This window comes from Macaca mulatta, chromosome 10, assembly GCF_049350105.2.
Source record: "Macaca mulatta isolate MMU2019108-1 chromosome 10, T2T-MMU8v2.0, whole genome shotgun sequence".
Taxonomy (NCBI): Eukaryota; Metazoa; Chordata; class Mammalia; order Primates; family Cercopithecidae; genus Macaca; species Macaca mulatta.
The window spans coordinates 25,559,321-25,582,084 of record NC_133415.1 but is presented as its reverse complement, the minus strand read 5'-3'; the positions used below and the strand labels follow the sequence as shown (position 1 = coordinate 25,582,084).

The window sequence follows — 22,764 nt, the reverse complement described above, 5'->3', positions numbered from 1 at the left end:
CACCGGTAATACAGACAGAGATTAGATCCCTGCAAGAACATAAGCTCTGTGGAAATGAGGACTTTATTTGTATTGCCAGCGCCTAGATCAGTGCTGCACCTCGTAGGTGCTCAACAAATGTTTATTAAATGTATGTATGTATGAATGAATAATATATGAATATATAATATATACCAGGAGGTGTGGATGTTGTGTGTCTACAGTGTGTACACCATTATATTGTAGTTTTAGATTACCCCGGGAATGTGGTGTATATCTTAAAGGATTTCTGCTGTCTATGCATCTAACTATCTAAATCATTTTGTATCCTAATTATCCCCCACCTTCCAATTTCTCTCCATGCTTCAAATCTCTGAAGAGAGCTAATAACAGAGAGGACCAAGCTTACACCCAACCTCAGAACACAACCCCATTTGCATGAAGCAGCCCTGAGCCAAGCCCAAGCGAGCGTGATTGTCAGATGCTGTCGTTGCCTCCTGCCCACTTCCTGTTTCATGAGAGGGGCACTGACTCACTTCCCCTTCTGCCTGTGCATCCCTTCCGTGTCTCCGGAGGGGTCTCTGGCTGGTGCCTTGTTTTATCTGCCCCAGGAAGACCGTTTGGGGCACTGTACTTGTTTAGCCTAATGAAATGGTCTCTGCAATCAGCAGACTCCATTTGGTTTTTGTGTTGAAGCAGGAAAGATTTGCTGATTGCTGATTACACCAACACTAAATTTCTCCAAGCTTTCTCCTCGGGGTGCACCCACTGAGTCTGATGCTTCCCTAGCAGATGGAGGAGGGGATGCAGAGGGTGGCAAGGGGGCAACGGTGGAGGGTGGAAGGTAGTGGCAGGTCCCCAAACCCTGTTCTTGGTCCACATACTCTGGCCTAACTAATGATGGCTTTCTGGTTCTCACCTCTTCTTGCTGTGTCTAAGCCAACTCACCTTCTATGCAGCCCTTGTTTTTTTCATGTCTTGTCTCTGCAGGATAGTGAAAAATCTTCAGAGCCAGAGTCCTGCATTCCGATGCTTTTGTTTGCTTTGTGACTTTGGCAGATCTCCTCAGTGAACTGGGGATGACACTGTTCTTCCTGATGCTTCTTCTCCTATGAGAATTAAAGGATAGCTATGCCACTGTTGGTCAGGTTTCCACTCTGTCAAGCTCATTTACTCCTCGCAAGAGCCCTGTGAGGGAGGGTCTGCTACTGGCTCCATTTCCCCAGTGAGACAACTGAGGTCAGAGAGGTTAAGTAACTTGCTGGAAGTCACACAGCCAGTGAGCAGCAGAGTTGCGATTTGAACCCCGGCAGCTCGGCTCCAGAGCCTACTTTCACTTTTATGATATTGTGGATTTGACTCATTTTAGACTCCTATTTCTTCTGCCCATTTCCTTAGTCCCAGCCCAGGCCCACCCATCCCTGAGACACAGTGCCTCCTTCTGTCTGTCTCCTCTACCCTCCAGGAAGCTCCCTGAGGATGTGGACTGTACAGCTTGCTGCTCCTGCATGACACTGACACGGGCAAGATTCAGCTAAGCAAAACGAGGAAGGGGCGTCTGTACCCTTTTCTCGTATCTCAGCACATGTGACCTAAAGGGTTCCCACTTAAGAACCCAAGACCTGGGTGCACATCTCAGCTTTGTGGTCTCCCAGCGGCGTGACCTCAGACAGGTCATTGGGTTAGACATTCATTGAACCAATGCTTATGGGATTCACTGTACTTAACACGTAACCCACAATGGCCCAGACGTGTGGACGTGGGATAGAATCTAAGACAGCAATACAGATTTTTCTGCCTCTGTGTCTTACAAAGACACAGGTGCCATATCTGGGAGAAAGTGGCTAATGCCCAGTGACACCATCGTCCTGGCCCATTAGAAAAGAGTGGAGCCAGCTGGGCATGGTGGCTCACGCCTGTAATCCCAGCACTTTGGGAGGCCGAGGTGGGCGGATCACGAGGTCAGGAGATCAAGACCATCCTGGCTAACACGGTGAAACCCTGTCTCTACTAAAAATACAAAAAAAAAAAAAAAAAAAGCCAGGCGTGGTGGCAGGCGCCTGTAGTCCCAGCGACTCGGGAGGCTGAGGCAGGAGAATAGCGTGAACCTGGGAGGCAGAGCTTGCAATGAGCCAAAATTGTGCCATTGCCCTCCAGCGTGGGCTACAGAGCAAGACTCCGTCTCAAAAAAAAAAAAAAAAAAAAAAAAGGGAAAAGAGTGGAGCCTGGGCAGATGCTCCCAGAAGCTGCTGGGATTTTGCACCTAGCCATTTTCTAGGTGCGTTTATGAGCTGACATGCTGATGTCCTGGGGTGAGCACCCCCTCCTTCACAGTCCCTCAGTGTCCTTTATTTCCTCTGACAACCTGGAGGCCTGAACCTCGGGTTGTCTCTCACCTTGTCAAGGCTGAGATGGGGATTTCACAGTTGGTGGCTTCAATCAACTGGGATGGACTGGCAGCCCCTTCTCATGCCACCACCGTGGCATCCTTCCCGCCACCCCTTCTCCCTCTCATCAGCTCAGCCTGGCCCTTAGGCTTACTCAGTCTTTGCCTGCTGCCTCCCTCTCTTTAAAATCAGAAAACATTGGAAAGGCACAGACGTACAATAATGTGAACGGGCAGGCCGATCTGCAGAGCTGTGTGTCCCTGCAATGGTCCTCGCTGACTTCTTTTGGGGAATGCAGTCAGAGCCACAGAAAGAGCACTGGACTTGGAGCCACCAAGTCCAGGGTTCAGATCCCAGCTCTGCGCCTTTCCTGAGTGACCTCGCTGAGTGACCTTGCTGGCTTTAATTTCCTCATCTGCAAAATAAAGAAAAATGAGGCCGGGTGTGGTGGTTTATGCCTGTAATTCCAGCACTTTGGGAGGCCAAGGTGGGCGGATCACTTGAGGTCAGGAGTTCAAGACCAGCCCAGCCAACATGGTGAAACCCCGTCTCTGCTAAAAAAAAAAAAAACAGGCCGGGCGCGGTGGCTCAAGCCTGTAATCCCAGCACTTTGGGAGGCCGAGACGGGCGGATCACGAGGTCAGGAGATCGAGACCATCCTGGCTAATATGGTGAAACCCCGTCTCTACTAAAAATACAAAAAACTAGCCGGGCGAGGTGGTGGGCGCCTGTAGTCCCAGCTACTCGGGAGGCTGAGGCAGGAGAATGGCGTAAACCCGGGAGGCGGAGCTTGCAGTGAGCTGAGATCCGGCCACTGCACTCCAGCCTGGGCGACAAAGCGAGACTCCGTCTCAAAAAAAAAAAAAAAAAAAAAAAAACATAAATTAACTAGGCGTGGTGGTGGGTGCCTGTAATCCCATCTACTTGGGAGGCTGACGCAGGAGAATTGCTTGGACCCGGGAGGGGGGAGGTTGCAGTGAGCTGAGATCGCGCCACTGCACTCCAGCCTGCGCAACAGAGCAAGAGAGAAAAAGAGAAACATGACTCTAGGCTAGAGAGGGGCTGTGAGCCATTCATTTTCACTCACCTACTCAGTTCCATGGGGAGCTGGGAATTGTACTTTGACCCCACATCCTCAAATTTCTTCCCTCCCACTGTCCTCAGTTGGTATGTGTGTTCCTTTATACAGCAGTCCAAATATAAACTTTACATAATTAGAGCCTCTTACAAGAAAAATCCCATCTATAACCCCGCTTCGCCCCATCCGTAAATATTCTCAATTCTCCGTGTTATTTGCATAGATTTGGGCATGATACTGTTTGGATCTATTCCGTTTGCTTCATGTTATTTCACAGAAGCACTCCGTGCTGCCACAATTCTTATTTCTAATGTTAATGTCTGCCTAAGAGCCTCAAAGTGACACACTGTGATTTCTCTAACCATTCCCAATTGCTGGGTGATGAGGCAGATCCCAGCCTCTCCTTGTCGTCGGTAGCACCGCTGCAAACATCCTTGGGCATAGAGCTGTGTTCTGCCTCTTGATTAATCCCCCATAAGATGAATTACCAGGAGGTTAGATTCTGGGTCTCACCCAGGGTTTCAGACTCAGCACCGTGGACATTCAGGCCAGATAATTCTTTGTGGGATTGTCCTGTGCCTCATAGGATGTTGAACAGCATTTCTGGCCTCTACCCACCAGATGCCGGCAGCATTTCTCCAAGTTGTGACTGCCAGAAATGTCTCCAGATATGGCCAAATGTCCCCTGGGGGGCAAACTAACCATCAGGTGACAATCATTGTATGTTAAAGGGTAGCAATGAGTAGGTTACAAATTAAAGTCAGAGATTTTCCCAAAAGTCCAGATAAAATCCGATTAGAAAGGTACCAGAAAGTACTGATCACTAAGATGAACCCCGAGAGGGGAGTCAGAGGCACTGAGCTTGAGTTCCAGCTCCGCCATGAAGTCTTTACTTCTTAAGGCCTCAGTTCCTCATCTGTGAAATGGGAACAAGAATAGAGACTCACCTGCGGGGCCTGCGAGGCATGAGTGAGATCCTGGCTGCAAAACACTCAGCACAGCTCTGGCCACAGAAAGAGCTCCACAAATGCCCATTGTGCTTGCCTGTTCTGGAGGGAGCCCGGCTAGGTTTTTCATCTTTGCTTTTGCTGCTGTGAGGACAGCAAGGTGCGGGTGTCTAGGGGACGTACTTGAAAGAAAACCATCTTTGTTATACTCTCCCCATGACCTCCTGCACCAGATTTATCCCTGGGGCTCAGCTTCCTAAACCAGACTTCATGACCCTTCTTGGTTTTTACATTTACTCATCCATCCGAGATGGGCTGAGTATCCGCTGCGCATGGTGGTGCAGATTCAGAGCATGGCCCTGGGGTCAGATGCACTGGGAGCAGCACTCCCTGCACAGGTGAGCAAGCTTCGTGTGCCATGCACTGGAGTATCTATTCCCTCCTCTATGAACCGTGGAACACCTGGTTGAGGATCCCATAAACCTGTCCACAGAGAGAGCCTCTCGTGGAGAACCTACCACTTAATAGTGCTCAGTGAACGCTAGGCTCAGCCTGGGGCGTGTCTCTTCCCCAGTGCATGCATGGGTGGTGCATTTCTTGCCCAAGGCCAACGTGTGTTTGCATCCTCTGTCCCCAGGAGAAGTATGTGGAGGAACTTGGGACAGTGAGGCAGACCCTCCAGACAGACCTGGAGACGTCCATTCGGCGGATTGCTGACCTGCAGGCAGCCTTGGAAGAAGTGGCATCCAGCGACAGTGATACTGAGAGGTAACTTGCTGGGGGCTGGGCAGGGCTGGGCGCAGCAGGTGGACGGCATCCTGGGGAGCTCTTTGCCCTTTAGCCGGGCAGGGGCCACATTCACTGGGAAACCCAAAGATGTTCTGGGGCTGGAGGCATCAATGGCTTACTCGGGTGAGGAGAGACTATATGTTGCTCTGCTGGTATTAACCTCTCCTTGCTGTTGCTAAAACCTCTCAGTCCGGCTCAGCAAGCCTTTGGTGAGGCAATGTGACTGGAATAGGACTAGTGTATGGTCTTCTGCAAGTTCCATGTCCAATCTTGGCCTAATTCCCTCATCTGTAAGATGGGCATAATAATATTAGGATGAACCACATGCAGTTGCCAAGATGGGACTATTTTTGACCTACAGACTGGAAGTTTCATATATTCAATCTACAGCCTATTTCATAGGGCTGTTGTTGAGAGTTAATTGAGTTCACAGATGAACATGACAGGCATGTAAGTGCTATATAAGTGGAAGCTATGTTTGTACAGAATAATGGACATTGTTTTACAAGGGCATATGGCTGATTCAAAGATGCAAGGTTGGGCTGGTGATTAGCGAGACCACCCAAGTTCAGTGGCAGGGTTTCTTGCCTTTCTCAGAAGATGGGCTACTTCTCACCATCTCTGCTTGAGTCTCAAGCTACTGCAGGCCACAGGTGGATCGCTCAGCTGGAAAGAGTTTGGGGTATCCCAGCTGGACCCATGGGTCCAGGCTGTCCAACTCCTGTAGCATTCTGTTCCCAGGAGCTCCCTTTGTACCCTTGGCTTATTGCTTCTCTAGGAACCGCAGCTGCCTGTCTTGCCACACATCCCTGCCCCCCTTCTAGCCTCTGTGGCAAAGTCTGGGTAGCAGAGAAGACACTTTCCTTACATAGCTTTCCAATAAGGAATCTCCAGAGGTGGTTCCCTCCTGCTGCCTGCAAGCTGCCGCTGTACACACCTGAACAGGCCGCATTAAAAGCCAGTTTTTCTTGGTCTTCCTCTCTGTGAAGGCTGTTTTTTTCTGCAGCCAGAACTGTCAAATATCAGTCTTTGGAATGCGTCCCTCTCTGTTTCCGTATGAGGACCCTGACTGCAGAGAAGTTCAAGGTCACACAGCAAATTAGCTTCATACACTGAGCGAGAACTCAGGTCTGCTGAACTTCCTACCCAGACCTTGGCCATTCACACCCCTCTTAAAGGGTGGAGGCAGGGGCAGCTGCTGACCTTTGGGGCATGTGGGTACAAGACAGGCAAGGGAAGCAGAGAGGGTTACAAATCAGCTCTGGTTTAGCCAGCAGGAAGAACCAGACATCTATATTGTCTATATTAGAGCTGACTATGAATAGTCCAGGAAAAAAACTGGAAGAAATACACCAACATTCTAACACTGAGGAAAGGCGTTACGGGTGACAATTTTTTCTTCTTCGAGTTTATTTATATTTTCTGAAATCTGTGCAATGAACATGCACACACATCTCTGGCTCTACTAGTACTCTCTTTAGGAGATTTTGCTCAAATAAGTTATGTACTCCATACACCTAATTTTAGAATGCGCATAACCTCCTCCCTGAATGCAATCCTGGGCTGGTCATAGCCGCTGAGGGATTTGTAACCTCAGACTCTCCAGTAAAGGTGCTGAGTGCAAGACGGAGAGCCACTGGACTCTAAAACTCCATGTTCTTGGCCAGGCATGGTGGCCTATACCTGTAATCCCAGCACTTTGGGAGGCTGAGGCAGGAGGATCACTTGAGACCAGGAATTCAAGACCAGCCTGGGAAACATAAGGAGTCTCCATCTCTACAAAAACTCCTTTTTAAAAATTAGCCAGACATGGTGGTACCTGTAGTCCCAGCTACTCAGGAGACTGAGGTAGGAGGATGACTTCAACCCAGGAGTTTAAGGCTGTGGTGAGCTGTGATCTGTGATTGTGCCACTGCACTGCAGCCTGGGCGACAGAGCAAGACGCTGTCTCAGAAAATAAATAAGTAAATAAAACTTCATGTTTTGCCTCTAAATAAAAGACTTCGTCTTTAAAAAACTCTTTAATTTGTGCAAAAGTGGCTTCTATGCACATTCCAAATATTCCCGCCATTCCCTGCTAGTTGGCACAGCTGCCAAACTGCTGGTACAAGGGCAAATCCTGATGTTGCAGCTGCTTTCCAGCTCATGATTGCATTTAGGATCCCACCTCTACTGCCCCCTCCTCCTCCTGTTTTATGAGTGTCATGGCAGAACTTACTGTAATTACAAACTCCTTTTGTCAATATTACTTGTTTGATGCTTGGGCTGGCTTCTCCATTCATAGAAACAATAGAGCTTTTGCATGAATTACAGCAGGAATGAATGGCTGTAGTTACTACCATCTTTGGTCAATGAGCAAAATGTTTAAATTATTTTCACTTGCATAGCAAATATTGCTTTTCTAGTAAACAATAAAAGTTAAGTAAACATAACAGCATTGGAAGGAGGTGGAGGGTCCATGCTTGAAGGGTGGGTGACAGGCTGGAAGAAGGTGCAACAAGAAGCAAGGGACAGTGTCCATCAACAGATGAATGAAGAAAGAAAATGTGATGCGTATACACAATGGAGTACTATTCAGCCATGAAAAAGAATGCGATTCAGTCATTTGCAGCAATGTGAATGGAACTGGAAATCATTATGTTAAGTGAAATAAGCCAGACTCAGAAAGAGAAACATTGCATGTTCTCACTTTCTTGTGGGGTATAAAAATCAAAGCAATTTAACCCATGGGAATAGACAGTAGGAGGTGGGATGGCTAATGGGTACAAAAATGTAGTTAGCATGAATGAATGAGACCTGGTATTTAATAGCACAACAGGATGACTGTGGTCGATAATAATTTCATTGTACATTAAAAAATAACTAAAGGAGTATAACTGAGTTGTTTGTAACACAAAGGATAATTGCTTGAGGGGATGGATACCCCATTTTCCATGATGTGGTTATTACATATTGCATGCCTGTATAAAAACATCTCATGTACCCCATAAATATATATAGCTCCTATGTACCCCCAAACATTAAGAAATAAAAACATTATAAAATGAAAAGGAAAACAAGAAGCAAGGGACAGACATCTCACTGGGGGAATGAGGTCCTGGTGGTGAGGTCACAGAAGGTTGCAGACATCACTCCAGTCTTGACATGGAGGGGGAGTCCCCTCTGGCTTTAAAGGGACCCTGCTGTCACCCTCATCCTAATAAGAGACGCCTTTATCTGCCTCCTCTGTTCTGATCTACCCTTTCTGAGCTCCATGCCCTGGGCACCCAGGAATCCAGTCTGAATTCTTTGTCTCACTTTTCATGATCTTCTGTCTGTAGGGGCTTAAATCTTCCTCCCTGCTGGGCTTCTGATGTTCTTTCCTTGACTGGATCTCTAGTTTCCATATAACACCTGCCTCATAGCTGGAAGGGACATCACCCGCTTTTCAGAGTTGCTGTGAGGTGTGAGATGACTACAGAATGCCAGGTGTAAAAAATGCATCTTGTGCCTGTACCCGAAAAAGCCCCGTGCAACGTGCAGGATTATTACAATTGGAAGTCAAGGAAGAATTTGAGAGGGAATAGGCTTTGCACGTCAACAAGTTTGATTGCCAATTAAATCTAATAGTTAATTTCTACGTGACCTTGGACAAGTTATTCAACCTCTCTGAGCCTCCGTCTCTTTGAGTCTAAGATGGGTTCATAATAAGGAGCAAGTGAAAAAGTATGACTTCCTAGCACAGTACCTTGCGCATAGTAGGGGCTCAATGAGAATCATCAATTGCATTCATTCATTCATCTGATAAATTCTTACTGAGCACCTATTGCATGCGGGATGCTGTGTTAAGTGCTTGTTTTATTACACTTGCTTCTCGTTATCGTTATTCTCTCTCTTACAGATGAAGAGAGGTTGAATAACTTGCCTGAAGTCAGGCAGAAATGAACGTTTGGAACTGTGTCTAAAGCCCAGGTTGGTTGAATTGCCAAGGAATAGAGAGGGAGAAGAGCCTAGGGGTGGTCCTGCTTTTATCAAACCTGCATTCTGATGGTGGAGTGTGTGCATGTGTGTGTGTATATATGTGTGTGTATCCAAAAATAAAGTGCACAGACTGATAAACACTAGAATACAATTGGAGTTACGAGGGCAGAGAACGTGGTGCTGTGATGAAGAGCAGGATAGGCAGATATAGCCTCCCAGAGAGGAAGGGGTTGGAATTAAGACCTGAATGAGAAGAAGGGGCCAGCCATGGGAAGGCCTGGAGAAAATGAGTAAGGGCAGATCAAGGCACGTTCTAGGAAGTGAAAGAAGACCAGTGTCCCCCAGGAAGGTAGATGAGGGAGCAGCAGCCCTCTCATTCCCCCTTTCTCTTTCTCCATCCCGCCTTCCTCTTTCCCTTTCTCCTACCTTTCTTCTCCTCTGAAGATGACCCATTGAAACCCACTGATACCCTCAGTTTCTTAAAATGCCCCAGTGCCCCAGGCAGGATTGGCCACATCATTTGTAGGGTTCAGTGTGAAGTGAAAGTGTGGGGCTTGCCGGGCACGGTGGCTCACGCCTGTAATCCCAGCACTTTGGGAGGCCAAGCTGGGTGGATCACTTGAGGTCAGGAGTTCGAGACCAGCCTGGCCAACATGGTGAAACCCTGTCTCTACCAAAAATATAAAAATTAGCTGGGCGTGGTGGTGCACGCCTGTAGTTCCAGGGCCTCAGGAAGCGGAGGCAGGAAGATGGCTTAAACGAGGGAGGCAGAGGTTGCAGTGAGCTGAGATGGTGCCAGTATACTGCAGCCTGGGCAACAGAGTGAAACTCTGTCAGAAAGAGAGAGAGAGAGAGAGGAGAGAGAGAGTGAGAGAGAGAAAGAAAGAGAAGGAAAGGAAGGAAAGGAAAGACAGGAAGGAAAAAGGGAGGAAAGGAAAGAAAGAAGGCCGGACGCGGTGGCTCACGCCTGTAATCCCAGCACTTTGGGAGGCCGAGGCGTGCGGATCACGAGGTCAGGAGATCGAGACCATCCTGGCTAACATGGTGAAACCCCGTCTCTACTAAAATACAAAAAAATTAGCCAGGCGTGGTGGCGGGCGCCTGTAGTCCCAGCTACTCAGGAGCCTGAGGCAGGAGAATGGCGTGAACCTGGAAGGTGGAGCTTGGAGTGAGCCGAGATCGCGCCACTGCACTCCAGCCTGGGCAACAGAGCGAGACTCTGTCTCAACAACAAAAAAAAAAAAAAGAAAGAAAGGAAGGAAGGAAGGGGCTCCTTGTTCAAAAAGTATTAAAAAATTTAAGACAGTGACAGAAGAGCATTAAACCAAAATGCAGGCCCTTCTGGGCATGGCTTGCCAGCCCCTGAAGCCAGCCCTGAATCCAGCGTGGTTCTTAGGGAGCATTTCCTAATTCTCGGCAGGCCTTGATCCTCATGTGTTGACTTAGAACTTGGATCTGAGGTGGAAACACAGTGTAGATTTCAATAATATCACAGAGATGGGGAAACTGGGAAAAAAATTGCCCATGAAGTCTCAACACATTTCAAAGAATTAATATTGTATAAGGCATGTTCTCTGATCACAGTGCGATTAAATTGGTTGTAAACAATGAAAAGAAGTATTTGTGTTGCTAGATTGTAAATCCACAGTCCACAGCAGAACCCCCAGCTCCTGCCCAGGCCCCAGTCTATAGTCTCCCACTTGCCAGCAGCTCCACGCTACACTTCACTCCTAATTGCCTCATCACCCTGGGGTAAGAGGTTTGGATTAGAGCCTGAGGGACTGGTTCGAGGTACTTCTCCAGAGTTCTCAATTATAATAGAATTCAAAAGCCAACCCAGGAGAGAAACACACACACACACACACACACACACACACACACACACACGAGAGAGAGAGAGAGAGAGAGAGAGAGAGAGAGAGAGAGAGAGAGAGAGAGAGGCTTTAGCTGCAGGTGAGGTTCTTTGAGAGACTTGTTCAAATTACAAAAAGTCACATTTCCCCATGTTGGGAATTAGATCTGAGTGTAACAGGCCTTCCAGGCTGGAAACGTGGCTACGTGCTCAGAAAACCAGGTGGCCTATGCGGCAGCATTTAAACATGTGCTCTCTTGCACTAGGAACCTGCATTGTAACTTGCACTGTGGCATCAACCTCCTTAGATTAATGGAGAAATGCTTTAAGCCAGTCACCCAGGCCTGGTGCATGCTCATTATTCATGGAGGGAGGAATGTGCTGGCTGACAGACAGCCCCGTCTATTCATGGCCCAGGGGCTGCGGCTGCTCTGTCTGTCACCTTGGCTAAGGGGTAAAGGGGTTTGGGTGAGATGTAGAGAGGTCAGTGAATGACCTCTTACTCTCGGGTTAGCTGAAAGTGCGTAAGTACCAGCTGGTCCAATCTGAGATGAATGCTCTGAAAAAAGAGTCCTCAATTGCTTTGTTGAGTATAAGTTGGACATTTTCCAACGTACATCCTTTTATAACCTGGCTAAAATTAGGCTGCAGTAGGACAAGTGGAAAGATCTGGGTCTAACCAAAGATTCTGGTTGCTACTGAGGGCATGCTTCTGAGTTAATCTATTCGTGAGTGGACCCAGGCTCTGTCCAAACTGTAACGTTTCTTGCTACATAGTAGGACAGTCATTGGAACGGCCAACAGCTCCTTTCCAGCAACTTTTTTACTTTCTAGTTTGTCCCCTGTGAGTAATGAATGTGCTCCAGGCCAAGGAGAACAACTTAAAGCATTCCTATTAATCTAAGAAGGTTGATGCTGCAGTTCAAGTTGCAACGCAAGGCCTTAGTACCATATACACCTGTTTAAATGATGCTGCATGGACCACCTGGGTTTCCTTCTAGCCCATATATCTAGCTTGTAGGATTCACAGAGAGTCAGGGCTCCAAACGACTTTATCTATTCCAGCATTACAGGAAATAATGATAATTGTAAGAATAGGTACCGTTTCTTGAGAAATTACTTTGTGCAGGTACTATGCTACCTGTTTGGGATACATTATCCTCAGAACAACTCTCTGAGGTTCCTACCATTATCATTCCCAGTTTGCAGATGAAGGAACTGAGAAGTCAAGAAACTTGCCCCAATCCATGCAGTAAGTGATGAAGCCATGATCTGATTTCCAGGCTGACCCCATAACCTACACTGCTAATGGCCAAGCTCTGCTGTCATGTCAAATGTAACCTACTTCCTCCTTTCCCTTGTCAAGGTCTCTGTTCACTGCCCAGTAACTGCCCTGTCATTAAGGAGAACTTGTGTCTGTCACTGTGAGATGGGGCCAGTGAATTTACATGTTACTTCCCAGGCAACATTTGCATTTAGACTGGAACTGTCTGGCAAGGACTGACCCTAAAGAAGTACAGCTGAAGACATTGAATTAATTATCTTGCTCATCGTCAATCCCCTGTTTACAAATTCCCAGCACAAGTCCCCCTCCCCCTCCGCCTCCCCCTCCACCACCTCTTCCCCCTTCCCCTCCTCCCCCTCCCCCTCCCCTCCTTTCCTCTCCTCCCCCTCCCCCTCCCCTCCTCCTCCTCCTCCTCCTCCTCCTCCTCCTCCTTCTTGTCTCACTCTGTCACCCAGGCTGGAGTGCAATGGCATGATATTGGCTCACTGCAACCTCTGCCTCCCAGGTTCAAGCAATTCTTCCACCTCAGCCTCCCAAGTAGCTGGGACTAGAGGCACACGCCACCACGCCTGGCTAATTTTTTTTTTTTTTTTTGAAACGGAGTCTCGCTCTGTCGCCCAGGCTAGAGTGCAGTGGCCGGATCTCAGCTCACTGCAAGCTCTGCCTCCCGGGTTTATGCCATTCTCCTGCCTCAGCCTCCTGAGTAGCTGGGACTACAGGCGCCCACCACCTCGCCTGGCTAGTTTTTTTTTTGTATTTTTTGGTAGAGACGGGGTTTCACCGTGTTAGCCAGGATAGTCTCGATCTCCTGACCTCGTGATCCGCCCGTCTCGGCATCCCAAAGTGCTGGGATTACAGGCTTGAGCCACCGAGCCTGGCCCCTAATTTTTGTATTTTTAGTAGAAACAGGGTTTCACCATATTCCCCAGGTTGGTCTTGAACTCCTGACCTCGTGAGGCACCCGCCTCCACTTCCCAAAGTGCTGGGATTACAGGCATGAGCCACCATGCCTGGTCAAGTTCTTTTTTTAAAAAGCCACTTGCACCAAGGGGAGAGAAAGAACCACTGACCTCATGTCAGATGAGGGTCCCAGACAGCTGTACCGCCAAATGAATCAGGACCATGGACAGGTCATCTGTCCTTTGGGCCTGTGCCCACTCAGCAGAAAACAATGAATGGACACCCTCTGTATTGGGACACAGGGTACAGTAGGGAACAAGCAGACATGGACTTGCCTCATGGAGCTTGTAGCCCAGAGACTCTTTCTTCACATGGTAAAAGGACCAGTGGGTTTCAAACTCCCTCCTTATTGTAGAATTCCTTTTTTATACCAAAGCAAACTCATGTACAAAATTCTAGCTTAGGATGGAGTGCAGCCATCTTCTGATTGGAGCGAGAGGGGAAGGTTTGGGGCTAATCCTTCCTCCTAGGTCTCTCTTCTTAACCCCTTGGTACCCGCACTTTTCATGGTGTCTCCCAGAGCTCGAGGGCTCCATGCACCATGGTGTACAAACTCAAGTACTTTCCAGGACCAGTAACCTGTGACTTACAGGCAGTCAACATGGCAGTGAGTTCTGCCCATGTGGTTTAATGCTTCTCAGGAGCAGACAGTACAAAACTCTCCACTGCTTCTGCCTGAAAGCCTTTTTTTTTTTAATCTCCTGTCCCGAAGACTTCATTGCAGATCATCTCACGATAAAGGCATTAGGTGCCTTTGGCATTTGTTCATACAATAAACGTGAGCCTTAGTTCCCAGAAGCTCTTAATTCAGCCTCCTTATTTTAAACATACTCTCATTTTTTTGGAGACCAGCTCAAATGGTAGGAAACATGTGTTCCAGGTCAGATACCAGTCTTGGTATGGACAGTATTTCATCATGAATGAACAAACAGACCACCTGGTGGGTCTTGACTTCAGCCTTCGATATTCTATGCAAATTTAGCGAAACAGGTTCACAGGCAAAAGCAACCAGTGTGCAGATACTATAAAAATGTAGGATTCATAAGCAGCTATACTTTCTTTTTTTAAATTTGTTTTTGTGGCTAGTTCTTTCCCAGATCAGAAGCTTAGGAGGGGCTAGTAATGATTGCTGATAATCTTAGGCTCTTATAAGATTGCCTCTTTAGATTCTTCACTGCTTTTTTTTTCCCCCCACATTGTGACACTGTGATTAAGGGTGTAACAGTAGTTAGCAGTGCAATGTTGGGTCATGCCCGCTGTCTGCTTCTTTGTCATGTAAACTATTGGCCTAGTAAATGCAGATCTTCCTGTTAAGGTAGAAAAAGCATTGAGATTAGCTATTGTAATAGAGTCTGGTGGAAACTGAAATACAAACTCTAAATGAAGAGAGCTTAACAAAAGGACTATTTACAAAGGTGTGAGGAAGCCCCAAGCTATAGACGGTGCAGCACCTAGGGAATAGCAGCAACTGAGAGCAGTAACTCCTGCAAGGTCTGAAGGGAGAAGAAGAGGGTGCAATTGCTGGAATCCAGAAAGAAAGAGAGTGAGAGAGAGGCCTGATAGGAGGAGCTCTGGCCTTTGGTTGAGAGCTGCAGCCAACACAAGGATAGGCAGTAGAGAAAAATTCAGAAATCCAGGACAATAAGTACTTCAGCTTCCCTCTCTTCCCTCCTTCCTGTGAACTGTCAGCTGCATTCCCTATTGGCTGAGTCCAAGAGAAAGCCATGGGATAGGGAAGCCATTGATGGGATAGGGAAGCCATTGATGGGATAGGGAACCCATTGATGGGATAGGGAAGCCACTGATGGGATAGAGAACCCATTGATGGGATAGGGAACCCATTGATGGGATAGGGAACCCATTGATGTTGTCCATACAGACCAGCCCCCTGTACGGACAGAGTGGGTCAGAGAGCAGGAGCATGCAGAAGATTAAGGAGATGAGAAGATGCCCAGCATGATTAGACATCATGAAGTGAATGGGTCTCTAGTACTGGGGAAGAGCCCTTTGGAAGAGGGTGAATCTGAATGCCGAGTCCACCCAGGGGGCTAGTACTCATGGAGTCAGCCATGGTAAATAGCGAACAAGAACTAACACCAGTGTGTGCTTTAGTTAGCTATTGGGCAATAAAGACTTTCCTGAGTGCTGGATTCAAATAAAGATTGGTGTTTAGTCAAAATAGGTGAGGAAGTACTCAAAATGTAAGTGAATAGGTGACTGTGTTCCAATAAAACTTTTTCCCTGTACGGAAACATATTCCCTTATTTTGGGGATTAGATTGTGAACATCTCTGGGGGCCATTATTCTGCCTCCCACAAGGCCATTCACAAAAGCTGCTTTTGTTCCGTTGTAGAGTCCTTTTCTTCAAAGGACCAGATAGTAAATATTTAGGCTTTTGCTGCCATATTGTCTTTGTTGCACTACCATTATGGTGCAAAAACAATCACAGACAAAAATCTCTATTTATAAAAATAGATGGGAGGCTAGAATTGGCCCATGGCTGTTGTTTACTGACTTTTCTTCTGTTGGATTCACCAAGCATTGTCTGAGAACTTCTGGTCTGGCTGAGCTTTGGGGCTGAAGGATGAATAACACTTGTTCTTGGTCCAGAAGGGGTGTTGGTCACTGCCTGGTGGGAACAAATGCATGTAAACAGAAACCCCCAGGGTGACAGGCTCTTGAGGATGGGAGCCAAGGAGCAGCAGGTGCATCTCATAGAGGAAACAGCTAGATCTTCTAAAAGAGGAATTGTCCAGATTACAGCAGAGAATACTGAGAAGCCCAGTGTGACGATCCAGATTAAAATGATGTCCTAGGTGTCCGAGGTTTGCGGTTTGGCGTCTGCACCCACCCACTGAACAACTGCACTCTGGTTAGGAGCATGAGCTTAACAGGCCTGGGATCAAAAGCTGTGTGACTTAGACAAGTGTGTCAGGTTCCTAATCTCTAAAATGGAGACGCATGGGGGAAGTAGATGAGATTGTGTGGGTAGCATATTTGTTGAATGGAGGGATGCTCTTTAAAGAATAGCTACCATCGTAATTAGTATTGGAGTTTCCCACAATGCCCAGGGAAGCTGCCCTGCTCCATGTCTGATTTGCTAGCACTCACAAAGAACATACAGCAAATGCCTGGCTTGTTAGCAATAACAATGCTATTAATAATAGCAGTACTAGTTGTACTAAAACAAGAGTAGCGGTAATGGTTGCTACCACTTAATTAGCACTATCTATTTGCCAGGAACCATGCTGAGATCTTTACAAGGGTTATCTCACTTACTCTGCTCCACAGCAGAGCCCCCATTGTTTGCCACATTTTAAGAAGGAAGAAAGGAAGCTCAGGGAAGGCAAGTGACTGCCCTGAGATCACACAGGGGCAAAGGTTGGAAGTGGGATTCACACTCATGTCTGTCTAACATCAGTAACCATGTTCCCAAGCTCCTGGCAGCACGAGGATAACACACTCTTTCTTCTGCCTCTTACTAGTGTCCAGACGGCAGTGGATTGTGGCAGCAGTGGCAAAAAAGAGATGTAAGTTAACCCCAAGTAGAACCGAGCAGCTCACAAGGGTGAGCCCCTGGCTCTCTCTGTCCAGTTTGCAGGGGGAACATCCATGTGCACTTAGAGAATTATCAGTGATGCCCATGAGACTAATGCCTTCATGGTCACAACATATAGCACTAGGGACATAGTATTGAACTGCCCTAGTTCTTTTAGACAGAAAGAAGCCTGTGCCTCCTCATGCCACGGTCCTCAAACACCTTCAATGGCTCCCTATTGCCCCAGAATAGACTTTTTACACTGACATTTGTATTCTGCACATTCAGACCCTTACTTTCCCCTCTAACTGTGATTTCTGGTTTCCATATTGTTTATGCCCCAACCATTATGACCTCCATACCTATGTGCACATGATTCCTTCCACCCAAAATTCCATTCTTCTGTCCCTGCATAGCCAAATGCTAACCTTCAGAGAAGATGGAGCTCAACTTTCACTACTTGATGTATTTCCTTGGGCCTCCACGAAGCAAATCAAGGCTACCTCTTTGAAAGAAAAAATTATTAATGCTTTATAGAGGCATAGAGGGTAAGTTTTATTAGAACTTACCATTATGAACGCTTTGTAGAGACGGAGGGCAGGTTCTAGTAAAACCTACTGTCTGTCCCTCTATAAAACATTAATAATTAAAAAAAATGTTATGGTTATTTATAGAGATGGGGTCTTGAGGACAGGGTCAATGTTAAGTTCATGTGTTCAGCTCCCTGGTGCTTGGCATACAAGGAGCATCTTATTAAAAAAAACTATATATATTATATATACACACACATGCACACATATAAATATTAATATACAAATATACACACATACATATACACACACATATACATAATGTCGAGTGAGTATATCAACTTACGTGGTCTCATTGAGAACCTATGAGGACCCCCTCTCTGTCTGTGCCACTTTCAGAATCAGGGGACATAAAAGTAGAGTCCCTGTTTATAAAGATGATCTAGCTAAGGTAAGGAAGGAGTTAAGACCTTCACACTTGATATATTCCTTGAACATATCAAGATCAATGCCAAACTTTACTCCTAAATTGGAGAGACCTCAACATTTGTATTGGAGTGTGTATCTTCCCAAGGAAGAGGGCCATGATTAATAGCATGGGCACTGGAATAAAAAGGAACAGGGTTTGCATCCCAATTTCATCATTGACTAGCTGGGTGAACTTGGCCAAGACCCAAATTGGCCTCTCCAAATCTCAGTAATTCCATCTGTGTAACTGTGGCAGCACTGGCTCCTACCTCTCTGGGATGGTGAATGAGGTTATGCAGGTATATCACTTAGCACAATGCCTGGCTTATGCTATGGGCGAATATCTAATTATTGCTGTTACTGTGGTTGTCATCGTGCTGATGGTGTCCTGCAATCTTATTCTAGGGATAACGTCTCCATCCTCAGCTCCCAGCCAGAGGGCAGCCTGCAGTCCTGGTTGAGCTGTACTCTGTCCATGGCCACAGATACTATGAGGACTCCTTCTCGACAGTCAGCCACCAGCAGCCGCATCCTCAGCCCCAGGTAAGAGTATCTCCCTGCTGCCTCTGGATGGCCAATAGCTTGAAGAATCTCAGACTTTGAAAGTTGTTGTTCAAGTCTTTCATTGTCTCTGGCATAGGCAAGAACAAGCACGGTCCTGAAAGTCTGAGGTATAACTCTGCCACATAGCTTTGTGACTTTAGGCAGATCCCTTACCCTCTCTGAGCTTCTACTTCCCCATCTGCAAAACATGGAATATAATTTTATTTACTGATCCAAATGGTTGAAGCAATGAGGACCTAATGCAGTCCTCTCCAGAGCTTGGTTTTCCAGATTTTAAAATAGCACAGGGTGAACATTTAAAAAAATACCAACAGTTGTTATAGTTGCCTTTTGCTTAAGGCACGTCATGCTCTTTTTTCCATTTATGGGTAATTACAGGTTCAAAAACTTTTTAATAAACATATTCACTTAAGTTTTTTTTAAATGGAGAGTCATCGTAAAGAAGTTGGGCCAGAGGATTTATCATCTGGAGATTTTAGCTTTATTTGAATTTTAGCTTTATTTTTAATTTTATAATTTCCTTACCACAGAAAGGGATGAATTCAGATGTGGCCTGATATGGAAGCATCACAAATCTACAGAAGTGCCAACAATAACCACCTTCAATAAATGGGCCTTTGGATTCACCCTTAGTTGCACAACTTCTGTCATCCATCTTCCCTCTTGCTTTTCAGCTCCATTTCTCTGAGCTCATTTGGTTTCCCTTTTCAAGGGTGGCCCTCTTGTAATTAGGAGTTAATGGCCATAAGTCAGAAATTATGATTAAGAGATGCATAATTAAGATGAAATGCACACAGCTTTTGTGAACAGAAGGACCAATGTGATAAGACTGAAAAAATCACAGATTCACAGAGCAAACCTAGACAAACCCCTTCCTGACTCAAAGACGTGTGTGCTTTGACGCAGGGGTTGTCTTTACAAAAAAGAAGGGAGTGGGAGTTTATGCTAACCTTCTGGGCATATTTGGCAAATGGCAAATGTCTGGTGCATGTCTGCAGGCTGGTCTTAGGCTGAAAGACTTAATGCAGAAAATATCAAAGAAAGGCTCCAAGAATGGGGTGCTTCTGGGGAGCTAATTAAAGCAAGATTATCTGATGACTGCTCTTAATTAAAAACAAAGGCCTGTATGAAGAAGGGAATTGTGTCCTCTGTGAACCCCAAACTCTGAGGACTTCATCTCTTCTGAAAACTAAATGCCTTTGCTTTAGTCTGTCTGCCAGTGGCAGCAGGAGAATTGGAGGCGGCCAGAGAAGAATGCTCATTAACATTATAACCAAGTTTCATAATTATAATCATGTTAGGATGGATGATAAGGATCCTAACCCATGAATCGTAACTTCATCTAAGCTGTTTGGCACCTGTTTGAATGGGAGATGGTAGGGTATGATGGTTTTGGTGCAGGATCTGAAGTCAGATCTAGATTCCAATTCTGTTTTTTTCATTTGCTATAAATGTTTAAGATATAATTGATGATTGTCAAATAACAAAAAGTAGGCACTTTTTGCATTGTAATGGCCCGTTGAAAAGTTTTAGAATTGTTATTCTGTACAGAGATTCATCTTTATTCAGTGTTCTGGCTGCTTCCAAATTCACTGAATTCTCTAGCACTGGATTAGAAACCGTAATTTATAGGAAAACGTATATAACGTATAGTTTTTCAAGTAAACTTTTTGGAACAACAAGACAAAGCAGTACATATAACTTTCAATAAGCATTTCAAAATGCTTACTATGTATGGACCCGGACATAGATTAAAAAATAATATTCCAATTCTTTATTTGCATATCTGCAGCTGTGAGATTTTGGGCAAACTGCATAACTTCTCTGTTCATGTTTCCTCCTGAGTAAATCGTGATTGTTGTCAGGGGCAATGTGGTGATGCACAAGCCACTCTCTACTCGGAGCCTGGCACCTAGAAAGAGCTAAAAAAAATTAGCCATTTGAATCAGCATTAGCAACTATTCGATGCCCGGAGGAATCCCAGGAGGTAGACTTCACCGTCTATCTTCATGTTACGGAAGAGAAATCTGAGACTCGGAGAAGGGGGAGCAACTGATCCATGCATAGATGGTCTTACAGCTCCTGCAGTGGGCCCTCAGGCAAGGTGGGTCGGTCTTCAGCATCTCCCAGAGAGCCCCGTCCAGAGTCTCTTTCCCTTTTCTCTTCCCTTTCCCCTTCCACATCCTTGGGCATGTTCAGCTGCTGTTCGGAGTAAATAGTGCTTGCACCAAGAACAGGGAGAGGGCAGGAGGCAAGGGAGATACTTACACATCTGTAAGAAGGGATTTCTTGTCTGTCTTCCTCATGGCCACATCCCCAGGGTTGGCTCACAGTTGGTGCTCCATAAGTGTTTGATGAATGAATAACTGACCACAGCATCAAAGCTGGAGCAGAAATATTAACTGTGGTTTGTCACGGCTCAGGACTGATTGTGGTGCAGAGAGGGTTGGTAGTTCACTCAGTAGCACAAAGTAGGTAAGTAGAAGAGCCAGAATTTGAACCTAGGTTGGAATCCCTCCAAAGCTTCTATTTTATTTGCCACACTACCACAGCTCTCTGACATTCATCCAGGAGGTACATCACTCACCTGGTAAAGTTTACTGGAAAAATCTGACCTCTGTTTATTAATACTAAAACTGCCTAAGGATTATTATTCAACCTTCAGTGTTCAGCCAAGACAAAGTGTCTACTGAGTGCCAGATCCTATGGCATTGAGCCCTAAAAATTTTGAAACCCTTCCTTTGAATATGTCTACAGCTCGAAGACTCAAGACATTATGAGTTGCAAAGGACCACTGGGATTGTCCAGCCCAACTTGCTCAGTATATAGATGGGACAACCTGAGGTCTGCAGAGGAAATATCCAAATTTATAGTATGAACTGACCCAGAGTACAGGTGTCTTGACTTCTGGCTCTTTTTAATTGCACAAGCAATCTATGAATACTTCCTCTCTTAAAGAACTTAAAATATATCAGAAGGCTAAAATCCTGTTTGCCACCACTGCAGTCTTACGCTTCCTTCTCAGAAGGATTCATCATCTTCAGTTTGGTGTATATCCTTCTATATCTCTTTCTATATGTATATATCATAAACATATACATGTACTTGTAGCAAATATGTAGCATATTTGTGGGATTTTAAAAAACATAAATTATATAATTATGTGTTATGCTTTTCGTAAATTTTTACAATTTACTTCTTTCCCTCAACAGTATACCTTAGAGATCTTTCCTTACCAGTATGCCTAAGTCCATCTCATTCTTTATAATTCCTGCACAAGCTGCCATGCTTTATTTAACTATAGTGTCCTTATTTCAATTTTAGGTGCTTTCCAGATATTTGCTATTAATTTGTCAAGCTTTGAAAAACGCACATCCTTATAAACATGGGTAAACGATTCTCTGGATCAAAGGGCATTTGCATTTTAACTCTAATAGATATGAGTGTCCTGTCTGCTAGGAGACTGTATCATAGTAGAGAACAGGACTCCTATTTATACCTGCTCCCATATTACCTGGTGCGTGGGAAGACCCAATAAATGAGCCTCTTGGATATATCCCATTTGACTGAGAAAGAAGGTCACTCTAAAAACAGAAGAGAGGGAGAAAACAGTCTTCTGCCAACAAAATAAAAGCATTCCCCACATTATTTATAAGGGGATGTCAACTCAAGAGAAATACACCTCAAGCGTTATGATTTACAGCCCAGGAATCGCGCCGCTGCCACTGATAAACGCAAGCGCTTCTGGAGACGAAGACACTAAATTACCTTTGTCGCCACAGAGAGGGGGTTTATGGGCTGGGTGGTGGCAGCCACACTTTGTTCAGGAGTTTCTCTTAACATCTGGCCGCAAGTGGTGCCTGGGCTGTCCAGGGGCTGGCATGCTCATGTTAGTCCCTGCTGTGTGCCTGGCCTCTCCTTCTCGCCCTCCTTCCACCGCTCTGTGGACGAGAGTGCGAGGGCAGTGAGGCTCTCCCAACTTCTTCTTACCCTTACAATACATTGGGCTTCCTGAGCAGGGTCTAAGCCCCATTTCTTTCTAGATCCTCACCCCAAGCCCAATAAAACCCCAGCCATGGTCACTCACCCTGTTCTGCAAGGTCCACATGCTGACAGGCATGACGACCTAGCTAGCTGTAGAGACTGCCAATGTCTTGTCATTGGGCAGTTGCTGTTCTCATTTCCTGGGCAATTATTCCAAATCATCCCGACTTCCTCGTGATCTCTCCCCATCACTCTCAGGAGGCACCTCCTCTCCTGTTTCATTCAAAGTAAAATAATAATGGCTTTAACTTCTGCAGTGATGTGTATGCATTCATCTCTATCTGCCCCCGTCTTCCCTCTGGTCTCAGAAGATGAGGTCCAATCCTGTTCTGTCTGAAGCTAATGGGGATCCAGGTCTTCTTTCCCCTAAAACACTGTGATTC

At 46.0% G+C, this 22,764-nt stretch overlaps 1 protein-coding gene across 3 annotated transcripts in view; it reads left to right on the top strand.

Moving 5' to 3' along the window:
* MYO18B (myosin XVIIIB) overlaps positions 1 to 22,764 on the top strand; it is a 300,946-nt gene that overhangs the window by 256,440 nt on the left and 21,742 nt on the right. For 2 of the 3 annotated variants that reach the window (XM_015149948.3, XM_077950289.1), the window contains 3 exons: positions 5,029 to 5,159; positions 16,723 to 16,767; positions 18,179 to 18,316. In XM_015149948.3, coding sequence (XP_015005434.3) covers positions 5,029 to 5,159; positions 16,723 to 16,767; positions 18,179 to 18,316 — 314 coding nt within the window. The remainder of the gene's footprint in view (positions 1 to 5,028; positions 5,160 to 16,722; positions 16,768 to 18,178; positions 18,317 to 22,764) is intronic. The other variant, XM_077950288.1, reaches the window with a different exon arrangement.